We start from the raw sequence: 13,925 nt of genomic DNA, 5'->3' as shown, positions 1-13,925 counted from the left end.
GGCCGCCGCAAGCTGCCGCCGTAGCAGCACCAGGAGGCAGCTGCAATTCCCGTCGTCGTCGTCCTTCTCCCACACAAAGCCGAGCTGGAGGAGGCGGAGACATGGAGTGACCTGCGCCTCTGCTGGAGCTGCTGCGCCGACGGCCGCCAGCCTGTACGCCGTCTTGGGGGTGGAGAAGGACGTGAGCATGTCCAGCATCAAGAGCGCCTACCGCCGGCTGGCCCTGCGTTACCATCCGGACGTGGTCGGGTCCTTGCTGGCGGGCGACGTGGAGGCGTCGACGCGCAAGTTCCTGGAGGTGCAGGAGGCGTACGAGATCCTGTCGGATCCGGAGCGCCGCGCGGACTACGATTTCTCGCTCATGCACCCTTTCTGCGCCCAGGCCCTCTCCTCCAACTTCCACATGAGGCCCCCGCGCCGACGAAGATCGGCCGGCTCCACCGTCTCTCCCGCTTGGAAGCTTCAGTGGGAAGCTCAGATCAGCCGCCTCAAGCAGAAGCGGCGCCAGGCGGCTCAGCACCACTCACCTTCAGCTTCCTCTCCTCCCCCTCCTCCTCCATCGACCTCATGGGGCGCTAGAGTGCGGTGGCATAACCTCTCCCAGCGTAATTCCAGCTCGCTCTGCGCGTGATCGTCGTCGTCGTCTGTCCTGTACATATACGCCACCAGTGCCCCGTCGGGACTGCACTGCTTTGTACAAAATTTATTAGGCCCAACAACACAACTCCCTTTGTAGACCAACGGTGAGATTACACAGGCCAAGCCCAGCAGAGAATGTAACTCTTCCTACAACTCTCAGATATTTTTTCCATTTACATGCAGTTCCTTTCACCTTGAACAGCAAGTCAAAATTGATCAAGAATTTTCTTTCCTTTAGTCACACCTTCAAGGAGAAGAGGGATCCTGCCTTTTCGTTCCCCTATCGAGAAAGAGGAAGTAGGAATTTGTTTCTTAAAACGTTTGATTGGCACCTTTTTTAAATAACGTGGTGAAAGTTTATTAATTGATAAATGAGTGATGAAAAAACCGCCACCATGGGTGGGTTTTCCAAAGGAGTCATTTACACCTCCTTCAAGCTTTTGATTGGCGTATGTTTCTTTTGAATGTTCTACACCTTCTAGACATGCATATACATCCAAGTTGTGAGAATCCACCCTCTATTAATATTTGATTAGTCCTTTTTGTTTTTTAAAACAACGGGCAAGTGAGGCCGCTAATTATGTTATCTTCTAGACCTTCGACGAGTCATCTCTTCTACAGATACCCAGGATCTTCACGTACCACCTAGATCGGGACCTCGAAGGTTCAACTATGACTTGGTAACGAGGCCTTTGTATTTCTTCCATCATGGATGCACAAAGCTAGTGGCTTCTCTCCAAGTCGAAGAGATGCATGTACTTTGGGTGATGCAAAGCAAGTCAAAGAAAAGAGAGTGAGAAGTTAATAATAGTAGGATGGAAGGTGGTGCTAGAAAGTGAGTGCTTTAAATTTTGATCTTGTTATGAAACTTTTTGCCCATGTCATCAACAACGAAATGTGAAAGTAAACAACATTCCCTTTTCTATGATATTTCAAAATCACGTTTCACTAGGTTTATTTGATATAATCCTTACAAACATTTGGATCATGTCAAAGAAGTTTTGTTGCTATATTTATTTCCAAAGGGTATTTTTTCAACCCATAGAAGTGCATTGAAACAACTTGTGAACATCTTTTTAGATTTGAATTGATAAATGAAACTCATTAGGGCCAAAAAGCTTCAAAAAGTGCACATGTAAGAAAATGACTATGACTTTGCTAATTCTTTTTAAAAGAATAAACCCTCCAAATTTGGCCAATCAAATGTGATTAATGAGAGAACATATTGTTCATTTAAGAGGTCAATTATGAAATGTCTAAGGACTTTAACTCATGTCAAGGATCATTTTTTGGCCATTATTCTTTCTTTTTGAATGGTTAAATATTATGTTTACATTTTTCCCAACAAAATCACATTTGTTTTTTCAGCTATATTCATTTGAACTATCATTCTCTCATCTTCCCTTGCTTCTTAGTTCTCAGAGTAGATTATATTATGTTGTAAATTTTCTCACCAAAATCACATCCATTTTTTATTGCCAGTTTGCTTTAGTCTCCCTCCGTCTCCTTTCACAAACCCTTGAGAAAGTGATCAACAATCAAAAGAGTCTCTACCCAAAGGACCAATGCCACTTATCAACTTAGCCATAGAGAGATGAGCCTTCATGGACTTGACTCTATTTTTTTCTCTTAGAACTTTGATTCTATTACAAACTAATTTTAGGATTGAAAGCATCGCTTTAGTATTGATGCTTATCCTCGTACATCTTTCGTCAAATGTAATGTGTCACTACAAGAGAAAGGCCCTATAGACGCGCACTGTACACGCAAAATAGCAGACACATTTATCAGCGCCTCTATTGGCGCTAGTATATAGAACGCGTCTATATACCCGCGTTTTTAAGCGCGCTTATAGATGCGAAAATAAACGCACATATTTTTCATTTCTCATAAAGTCCCTAAATATGACCAAACATCTTAACAACTAGTATTTTTTTGAATACATTATCAACTTTACTTCTTTCTGAGTATCACAAATATACATCCAATCATTCAAAGCTAATTATATATGCTACAATGAATGAACAATCTCATCTTCAATGAGATCGGCCCTTGCTAGACTATCTACCTCTGGGTCAATGTTACCAATAGGCAATGAAACAAATAAGTCTATCCCACTGTCAGATGTATTGCTATGCTCAATTTCTTCATCATCATCTGCAACCATATTGTTATCCTCTTCTGCGCTTCCTTGAACATCCTCGCAGGGATCATCTTGCACTGCATCATATATATCATCGATCATGGCATCATCATTGATTGTTGGATTGTCATCAACTATCTCTATGATGGTAGCATTGCCATATATTGGTTTTGAACGATTAGATATGGGGATGACGTGCCACCATCGGTTATTGTTTACCATTGGGTGATACACAACCTGCATTTAAAAAACAAAAAGTAAGCAACTTAGATGTTTATTGTATTTTGAGAATGTATCAAGAAGTAATATATATGAAAATAAATAGCTTCTAATATACATGCTCGCATTGTTGAGGTAGTACGAATGTGTCATTCTTTCCTTGGTGAAATTTTGTAGAGTTAATCACTACAAAACCACTTGGATGACGTCTAATTGTGCAATGCTCACCCGTTGTTACTACTTCTTTAAACCACTTCACATCTAGTACATATATAAAAAATCGTTTAAAGTCAAGCTTCAAAATATCTTGGATCAAGCCACAATAACCTTCCATGGTGCCATTGGTATCCTGGAAGTTTACGAGGATACCACAATCCTGGGTATTTCTCTTATCATCTATACGTTGAGTTCGAAAATGTTTGCCTTCACACCAAATAGCATTGAACAATGTGCACTAGTAGTACATTGTTGAGATCATATTAATGATTTAGTTAAAGATGAAACATGTGAAATTATTATATCATATATAACTAAAGATAATTTAATTATAAGTATGTCTCACCTTTGATAAGCAACCTCGTGCGTATTCCCACTCCTCTTGCGATATATCTATCACCTCATCTTTTTCCATCTTCTCCATTTCTTCATGTAGCCAATCTATATCAATATGACGTGAAAGCGCACTTAAATATTCTGGATATGGGACATTACGTCCATGTCTAGCACGAAATGCTTGCCTTTCGCTTACTCTTCTTGCCCTTGCTTATTTATATAGTGTCACCCATTTGCTCATTACTTCGTTGTTAAGCACACAAAATACATTTAACTTACGAAGTTCCTCTTTTATTAGCACTTTGCTCCTTCCTTTTCCTTGCGGTATTATAGAGGTCATCCTTAAATCTTCATCATCTTTCCATAGTTGTGGTAAAGAGGGATCCACTTTAGTAAGATATTTAGAGATTTGTACAAGGGATGATTGCACTAACCAACCCTCAGCCATGCTTCCCTCAGGTCGTGCATTTTGTCTTGCAAAATCTTTTAGGGTTTTCATAAAGCACTCTAGAAAAAACATCCACCTTGCATGAACTACCCCACAAATTGCAATCTCATCAATCAGATATATGAGTAAGTGTACTTGAGTAGTCAAAATGGAACGAGGAAAAGTTTCCTCCACCAAACAAACCACCTCAATGGACAATACTCGAGCCTCTTGCAATGTATTTGGATCGATTTCCTTCAAACTCACAAATCTACCAACATGCAATTAAGAACGATGATTAGTTTTGGCCATAAATTCAAGCGGGTTTACTATGTGATGTACGTAATATGTAAACTAAAAAATAAGTATAAAGTATACATACCTCGTGAGCTCACGTATCTTGTAAATGATATCACACACATCTTTCGAAACACAATGGGATATGCTAGTAGGAAGGATGAACTGTATGCAAATATTCATACATTGTTAATTAGTCTACATAGTTACTCCACTAATTAATATATTTATGGCTATGAAAATCCTTACCTGAATCATTTTGTGCCAATCGTGAGACTTCAAACCGGATAGTTGCTCCATACCTCTTTTTTTTTTCTTTATGAAGGCTCCCTTGAGGCATCTCATATATCCTGTGGGAGTTCGAAAGCTACATATTTGCTGCTTCACCATCTTTTCTTCGGTCTTCGACAACATCCAAGGTGCATGCGGTAACTCGATCTTTCCTCTGGGTCTGATGCGTGTCCAAGCTCGTCTCGTACGTCCAATGCTACGTAAATCCTCCCTTACATTGACAGAATCACGAGCCCCGATTAAGTGATCCCATAATGTAGAGGCAACATTCTTGAATATATGCATGGGGTCCAACAAGTGATTGATCTTGAGTTCAGTCCAGTATGGGAGACGAAAAAATATAGAGAATCTAAGGCACAAACAATATATTATTTCTCGTTCTCATAATGGAGTGTACTTTAAAGACAAAAAAAATAAGTAAACTAGTTACCGACTCATGCTGAGTGGAGGATGATCATTGGTGTGTGTCCAAGTGTCCTTCCAATCTTGAATGGTCAGAGATTGTGGAGTTCTTCCATTAGTGGGGGGTGCATATTTGGGGTGGTCAATAGGAAGAAAACGATGATGATTGTCATAGATAACCTTCTTCAAGCGTATCGATCTAGAAGAAACCAGAGAGGGACCACAAATTGGACATGCATGATATCCTGATGTAGTTAAACCTGTAAAAACAAGTGGGTTAATGATGACATATATTTGATTAAGGGTAAGAATGAATAAAATAGAGTATGCAACTACCTGAACACTCTCCATAGCCTGAAAAGTCATGCATGGTCCACAACAACATGCCCTTTAAAGTGAAATCTCTAGAGGACAATGATGCACTCACATCTTGCACCTCAGTACCTCTCCATAGCATTTCTAGCTTCTCGATCAAAGGCTCTAAGTAAACGTCCATGTTTTTTACTTTGTGTTTTCTAGGAATCAAAAGGGACAACATTACATGTCCTTTTTTTATTGCCATGGATGGAGGGATGTTATAGTTCACCAATACCATTGGCCATACACTATATGAGGTGCTTTTGATGCCAAATGGATTTATTCCGTCTAATCCTAGACCAAATCTCAAATTTCTGGGCTCTTCTTTGAAAGTAAGCCACAAATTGTCTACGTGTTGCCAAGCTGGTGTGTCTGAAAGAATTCTCCACTTTCCATCACTTGAATGGTGACTAGCATGCCATGACATGAGTCTCGCAATAGATTCACACTTAAACATAAGTTGAATACGTGGAATAATAGAAAAATATCACAAAACCTTACGAGGCACATCCATTGATTTCATCTCTTGGTTGTAACTTGGTTCACCACAAACAGGACACTGTCGTGCAAATGCATGATCCCCACGAAACAAGATGCAATCATTGACACATACATGGATTTTAACATAATCGAGACCTCCAAGACATGTCAATAAACTCCTTGCTTGCTCCCTTCTAGTTGGTAATTTATTTCCATTTGGAAGCATTTGTGACAATAACCTGCATATATTGTGCAAAAAGAGTTAACATACGTGAATATTGTCTAGAAGCATTTATAAATTAATATCAAATGATACATACTTCAATAATGCATTCAAGCTAGCATTACTCCATCCATAAATGGTTTGTAAGTTCAGTATCTCGAGAGATGCACGTAGAACGGAGTAGGTGCAACATTTGTACAATGGAGTTTTTGACGCTATGTGTAGCGGGTCATCTATCTCTCTAGTGACGCACTCTCCCCGAACCTCATGGGAAAATAAATCGTGCACCATGTTGTCCAAAATCTCTTCCTCCAAAACTTGATGGGGCATTTGAAGAGGGGGCTGCTATTGTCGTCATTAGTCTCTACTCTTCTTGAGGACTCTGCCTCCTCGCGTTGACGCTTCGCAACCTCTCAATGCCCTGGAGGGACCGTTTGAGGATGTGGTACCGCATTCTACTCAATAAAAAAAAGGAGGTTTTGTTTAATGGTGAAGACACAACATAGACTAATAATATTTATACAAATAAAGCAGTAAAAATTACTGGGTCTTTTTCTTGGTCCCACTCTCCGTACATGCTGAGGTGTGACATTGTGATTCGACGTGCTCGAAAAAAACATCCTCGACAATGATCACACATACATTTAATTTTCCGTTGTAGCCAAGTGTCTCGATTGTGAAGACGTAATGTCTCATCCTCACTGGAGGATACACTGTTTGTTGACTCAGCATGTCCCATACTAGTAGAAGATGACGACATAATTACACCTGAATAATAAGGACATATATGATTTCATTTGGTATATATGTCATATTCCCTAAATGCATTGATACTTACAACATGGAGGCAAACATTTTGATATTGAAAGACTAGGAAAGTCATGTTGATCCAAAAATAACCAAAAGCTAGCATTTAATCAGTTTAATTGTAATTGTGCGTCTATCAGCGCGTGTAATATGTCTTATCTGCGCATATACACGCGCAAGTACAGACGCACCACACAAATATAAAAAAATTTAAAAAAAGTTGTGGCTTTCTTTTCAAACCAGTGCTTTCCTGCGTTTTTTGCACGTTTTCTGCAGTTCGAGCTCGACATCACTAATCATATCTATCTATCACTTCATGAAGACAATGAGGGAAGGAAATAAGAGTAAAAAGAGGACAGGAGGAAGGAAGAGCCAAAGAGTAAAGAACAAGAGCCAAACAGCAAGAAAGAGAACAAGAATCAAGCAACCTACCAAGGGAAGGGAGAAGGAGGACAAGGAGCTTGCAACCTAGCCACCACCCGTCGGAACAAGCAAAGAAGGTGAGTTTTTCTTTTCTCTCTCTCTCTCTTTACATGCTTTAGACTGTCATCTATGGAGGTTTTTTGCGCGTTTTTTATAACAGTTTGTAAAATATGGTCCGACTTTGCGCATTTGTCAACGTGTCTAGATGACAGTGTAGACACAGGTATAGATGCAAGAATAGGCGCACTGACAGACGCGGGTATAGACGTAGGTATAGACATAGCGTGTAATATGTTTTATCTGCACAGGGTAGTAATTAATTTTTGCTTGTGTAGATGTGGAATCCTGGATCTTCCAGCACTGATCCTAAGTTGGAACGCATGAACAACACCTTAGCGGAGTTTTCTAGAGGTGTTAGTAGTTTTTTTGGAGGTTTTCTGAACAAGGAACAATTCATGGGGGAGATGACCAGTTATCTTGGTTGCCCTCCCACTGCAGAGGAGGTTTTTAGTGTCATGTCTGGGACACCTATCACATCTTTGCCTAGCACTGCCGCACAAACACCAAACCTTGGCACACCAAACCTTGGTACACCTCTACTAATAGGTACTCCATGCACTATGCATACACATAGATCAGCTGATACACAGGGATCAAAGCTGAAATACATGGATCGGCCAAAGCACGTACTGCATCTTCAGAAGCACGTGCATCGAGTGAGGTAGAGGGTAGTGTCCGTCGAGGGAGGGAGAGTTGTGCGGGAGGACGAGGAGGTCGAGGGCTTTGTGGGGGTTGCCTAGGAGGTGGCTCTCGATCACCCTCATCGGGAAATGAGAGAGGTGAGCCTCCACAAATATACTACTCTATCATAGATGTTGGTGGTATCTTGCATAACCCTGAGGGGAGGGAAGTGATAGCCTACTTGAGGAGTGTCGTGCATGCCACATACAAAGATTGTATGATTCCCTTCAAGCACCAAAAAAATGATTTGTGGCAAGAGGTACTGCGGGCAGTACATAGAAGGTACCCTAATCCCGAGAATTCACGATTCTCAGATGATTGGGGACGGTCAAAGGTGAGAGATGCGCTTCATAACAAGAGGTCTCACCTTATGACGCGCGCCAAGGAGTCACTGCGGAGACAAGAGCAGGGGCGCCCTGGATATGGCCAACCACCCAATTGCCACCGCAGAGAGTGGAAAGAGGCCAAGAAGAGAGCAACAGAGAAAAAGATAAGTCGCCAGCATGCAGAGGCGCGACGTATCTAGATGCCAACCATGGGATCATCGCATTATGGATTGGGTGGCAGGGAGTCATGGGAGGCTGAGTTTGTAAGTATTATTTGATTTCTTTTTTAAATTAAATTTTGTAATTTGTTTCAATTCATTATGTAGCGTGTTCTAATACGTTGTATGTTAAAATTATTTTGTAGTATCATATCGTTGGTAGGATGCCTACTCCTAGAGAGGTAGGCTACCATCGAGGTCATAATTGGGCGTCCACTTGGCAGCATTTCTACGAGGAGGGACTCATCACGGAGGAGCAATATAATCGTGCCATGAGGATTCCACAACCAGAAGAGGTATGTTTTATTTTTTATATGAAAAGTATAGGTAACTCTAATTTATTATTTGTAATGGTATTTATATACCTTAATCCTTTGTGTAGGCGAACCCTGATGCAGTTGAGGATAACGAAAGGGGGACTAGGAGTAGCGGTGGCAGCACCGGCACCGACACCGGCAACGGTGGTGGTAGCGACGATGATGCATCTTCTGAGGAGATGTAGAGGAGCCCTATGCATGCATGCCTCCCCTTGGCTTGTAGTTTTCATTTTTGATATGTATTACTTTCAGCTAGTGCTTGCGACCATGACCATGCTTGAGTTCACAAGCACTAAAACTCGTCATGTGAAAACGTTTCATCTATATATATGAAATTTCGTGTTCTACATACATTGTTTTGTTTTCAGTACAAAAATCTTCGAAATATGTACGAATGTTTCAGCACAGTACGCTCATGTTTCAGCACATAACGCTCATCATGTGTTATTATCAATATATAGACTTTGGCTCTCCACATTCTTTTGCTTTCAGTATAATAATCTTTCTCTGGTTTCCCTAAGCATACAATTTGATGTTGATAGGGGAAAAAAAACTAGAGAGCATGTGGCTTGCAAAGCCACATGCTCTCTGGTTTTTTTTCATACCTCTGTTTTGCACGTCTAAATTGCAGGAAAAATGCGCATCTATTATCATTAAAAAATTGCAGAGTACACGCCTCTGTAGACGCACAGTTACACGCGTGTATAGATGCAAAATATGAATATATCTACTTTTTTATAAATATGATTATATATTTCTGGAGCGCGTCAATAGGCGCGTTTATATGCATATGTAGGTTTCACTATAAGCGCGCTTGTAGACACGAAATTTTAGATGTGGCAGTAGATGCGGTAATAAACACGCCCGACATTTTTAAACACAGTTCAAATATTGCGTCTACAAGCGCGTCTATGGAGCCTTTTTGTTGTAGTGTGTCTCACATTTCATTAAAGCTCCAACATTTTGGTTCCATTGCCAATACCCGATGGAATTATCCATGAAGGAAAATATTCTTTTATTCATACATCAAAATAGAAGCACTACTCCAACATAGTATAGAAGCATTGACTCTGAAATGGACTAGGAGTGGAGCTTGAAATGAGCATGAGCAAGAGTAAGACAGATTGAGTGGGAGAAATTTGATTTCAAGTGGATTAACGAGTTAGTATAGTACTAGGAACAAGCATTAGATAATAAAAACCATTAAAAGGTCTAAATTCTTGTCTTTGTTTTACATCCTGGGCTTGCTTGTAAATTTGAAGTAGGGGGCTTGAGAAGGATTTGTTGTTTGCTCAGTAGTTGGCAAGGTTCCTTATCTCTTCTTAGATCTATCATTGGATTTTTCACTACAAGATATAGGCCTTATACCGACATTTAAAGCGACGAAAATACAAACAACAAAATTTGCCCCCGTCATCGCAAAAAGCGTCGTTGTTGACGACGCCATAGAAACGTCGCTATTGGCGTCGCTATTGGCGTCGCTATATGCGTCACGCATATAGCGACGCCAATAGAGACGCAACCAGTAAATTTGCGACGCACATAGTGACGCCAATAGCGACGCGAGCAGTAAATTTGCGATGCAAATAGCGACGGTAACAGGGAAAAAAAAAATTTTGTGGCAGGGCAGCAAGCACTGTGTGCTGTATGAGAGCCATACAAAATAGTTTTTGCACTACTGTATACAAAGCGCTTGCAAACAAAAAGAATGTATACTGAAATCATACAACTGATACATGAAATAAATACATGATCGCATAAAAAGCGATTGGTACAATCATGACAGGATATCACTAATACATAGAAAATGTCTACATAGATCAGGCGACTAAAAAATAAAGGTGTGTGAGCTCCAAGGATCCAAGGGCGAGCTACAAATCCTTGTCCCCCGAAAGCTCGTCCCGCCGCAAAGGAGCATCGAACGGATTCTGCAGAAAAAGAAACAACACATCAATCCACCATACAATAATGCATTCAAATATCTCATGGTAACTACGGACAAGAAAGATGAGTGACTTACAGGGCCGCCGCGTCTATACAATCGGTTGATCAATGCATTGAGACCGTGCCTCTCTGCATATCGAGTCTCAAGGCCTTGCGGATCGCGATTTGTAATGGAGTGCTGCAAAGAAAACAAAATGCTAACTGTTAGAAACATGATTGTCAGTACAAAGAATATTTCAAAAAAACAAACAAGCAAAACAAAAGAGAAACTTACAAAGTTCTCCAAATATGTCCTGTGGCCGCCACTCCCAAGATGATGGACCACCCCGGCCTCGAGTCGTGCCCTCGCTGCCTCGCGCTGCTGACTCCAACGTCCTGGCGAATCTGTAGCCTCCTCCCTCAGTCGGCGCCAGTCGTCTGCATCTAACCACTCGGGCTTTGCAGCCCCACTCTTGATTGCCTTGCGTGAGTCGGATCGTCTATGTGACATGTATGCACGCATCCAATCCATCATCCAGCCCGTAGAGAATCTATCTACTGCGGCTCGCACCGGAAACTCCTCGTGCAATGATGCTACAATGTAGTCCTTGCTCCCCTCCGGTATGTTCTTCCAATGATCCAGGACATTGTGCCGAAAAACTTGTTGGCACAACTCTCTCATGCGAGCCATCACCCTCCTCCCCTCATCATTCATGATGATGGCTCCTAACCTACTATCAACCAGAGACTGAAGGAATCGGATTGCAACATAAATTCACCTTACTCCATCCTCAATAGGTACACAAGTGTGACCTTCAAGACCATGAGGTGAGTGATTCTTTAGCATATCTCTTCTATACTTGGTTCCCAATTCACTTGTTCCCTATGTCCACATTGTGGAAGATCGCATGACTTTGTCTCATCACAAAGCCTCTCTCTCTCTCTCTTAACAAAATCGGTCATTCTTAAGCTTGATGGACTTGAGCATAAAGCTATGTCCCATCTGAATTATCATAGGCTTTAAGCCTCGATGGCGTCCGAGTGTTGTGCCATTTAGCCTTCCTTGTCCGTCCGAATATTATGAAGCATTAAGCCTAAACAATACAAGGCGTCCGAGTCCGAAGCAATCAATGTCCGAATTGAAGGGCATAAGCCTTTGACCCTTGGTATTGGCAAGCGTCCGAGTTGAAGGCACTGAGCCTTAGTTTGCACGTCCAAATTGAAGGCGACTTGAGTTTCCATGATGATTGTGTGCCGTCTGAGCCTAAACGATTGATGTCAAGGCAATCCGAATTGCGTCCGAATGGGAATCCACATATTGCGTGTGAATCAATCATGGAGACATCCATCGATTGATCGCAATTCGAGTCTAGCAAGTGCTAAACGATTGCGTGTGAATATTTGATGGCGTCCTATCGTATGATGGCGTCTTTCGTTCTGTCCGAATTGCCCAAGGCCTTAAGCCTTTGTGTGAGGTCCGTCCGAGTGACCAAACATCGTCTGAGCTCTCCCATGGCCAATTGAGAAGCAGTCATCACCCTCAATCAATCATCCTACCACTCAAATCGATGATTGGGTTGTGGCCAAGTCAAGGGCGGGCCACAAAGTTGCTTGCCACCTCTCCTCCTCTCGCTTCGTCGTCACCACATGTCATTTGGATGTCCGAGCCTAAAGTCAGCCACCCCAGCTCCTTGGCCACCACCTATCCTCCTCCCATCTCACTTTGCCAGCTCGCCCCGTGCCGTTCCATCAGCCCGTTAGCCACACGACGACTCTCACACTCGGCAACGCCAGCTCCTCCACCACAATAACTACCTCGGCCATCAGCCACCTTCTCTCCCCATCGATCCGCAACGACGCCAGCTCCTCCACCTGCCTACTCGGCTGCCCTCCTCCTTCTCACTCCGTCACCTTCCCATCATCACGACCTCCTCATGTTGTATCAAAGGCTTCACAAAAATCCACAAAACAAGAACAAAGTACATGGGCATATGCCTTTGACTACACAATGAGGCTGCTCATGATAAAGCATGCTCTAGTGTGAACAAATTATTATTATGATTTGCTTGTTCATGGGCTTGGAGAGTCTTTATTTCTCCTAGTGAGCTTTGCCTCAAGTGCTTATCCATATGTCATCTTGAAACTATGCCTAGCCATGATAGTCATGTATTTCCTTGGACCCATTGGGTCACTGAATTTATAAATGGGAGTGATCATGTGCTTGCTCGAAGTGTGGGCAAAGCCCACTACTAGTGTATTATTGAAAAGATATGCTAGAATGGAGCTAGAGTAGTGCATGCCTAAGAGAAACACTCCTCTTCAATTCTTAAATGATTTAGAAACTTTCCATTTTGTAGCCTCTCGACGACTTTTTGTACAATCCCATGAGTAAGTACTATTGAGTTTGGTAGGTCTAAGATCAAGTGAAGGTGATAAGGGGGACTAATTTGGGACTCAGAAGAGGGACTTTATGTACATGTGCCAAGTAATGGGCTCATTCATAGGTGTAGGCAGTTGTGGCTTATGAATTTAACTCAAAACCTCCTCTTGCATCTCATCCTAGCTACTACTACTTCCATGAGCTTTTGTTGTATTACCATCAACTTGATTATGATCAACATGCTACTATTACATGCACACAATATGTAGCATTGCACTACAAGTAGTTGCCTAATTGTACAACTTGTATTGTCCACCGAATGATGCAATGTGAACATTACATCAAGCTACACGTCTACACTCCAACGATCAAGCTCTTTTAGCTGAGCATCCATTTGATTGGGTATACTATCCTTGTCCATCTAGGTGGGGGAGCACATGGCTCATGTGGCATTACTTCGCAACATGTGGCTAGGGTCATGGGCTTAGGTTGATTGTGTAGAATCTAGAAAGGGCTCAACACCCAATGATTATGTGGAGTACATAATGATTCATGTTTGGAGTGACCCAAGCCATGACAAATTGCAATTGTATCCTTGAAGCACTCACGTATGCAACACTTGGATTGCCTAATCCTACCACAAGTCATAATTACTTGATGGGATTAAAATAATCACATGACTCTATTGGCTTGCCAACCAATTTAGGGAGCTCATACTTTGGATATCTTGTCCTAAAGTTTTGAGTTGTGCAATATAATG

The 13,925-nt window shown here is 41.9% G+C and overlaps 2 protein-coding genes across 2 annotated transcripts; both read left to right on the top strand.

Moving 5' to 3' along the window:
- Window positions 1–187: 187 nt before the first annotated feature.
- On the top strand, window positions 188–631 carry LOC148031796 (chaperone protein dnaJ 20, chloroplastic-like). Its single transcript, XM_087685606.1, has one exon. It carries the CDS (start codon window positions 188–190, stop codon window positions 629–631), a length of 444 nt encoding a protein of 147 aa, XP_087541732.1.
- A 7,883-nt stretch (window positions 632–8,514) lies between these two features.
- On the top strand, window positions 8,515–9,120 carry LOC148031795 (uncharacterized). Its single transcript, XM_087685823.1, has 3 exons — window positions 8,515–8,590; window positions 8,692–8,841; window positions 8,928–9,120. The coding sequence occupies exons 1-3, from the start codon at window positions 8,528–8,530 to the stop codon at window positions 9,045–9,047; spliced, it is 333 nt and encodes a 110-aa protein (XP_087541949.1). The 5' UTR covers window positions 8,515–8,527; the 3' UTR covers window positions 9,048–9,120.
- The last annotated feature ends 4,805 nt before the right edge of the window (window positions 9,121–13,925 follow it).

This window comes from Lygodium microphyllum, chromosome 9 (genome assembly GCF_053477565.2).
Source record: "Lygodium microphyllum isolate KBCC chromosome 9, Lygodium_microphyllum_v1.1.10, whole genome shotgun sequence".
Lineage (NCBI taxonomy): Eukaryota > Viridiplantae > Streptophyta > Polypodiopsida > Schizaeales > Lygodiaceae > Lygodium > Lygodium microphyllum.
Note: the sequence above shows the minus strand (reverse complement) of the source record. Positions and strands in the feature narration are given on the sequence as shown.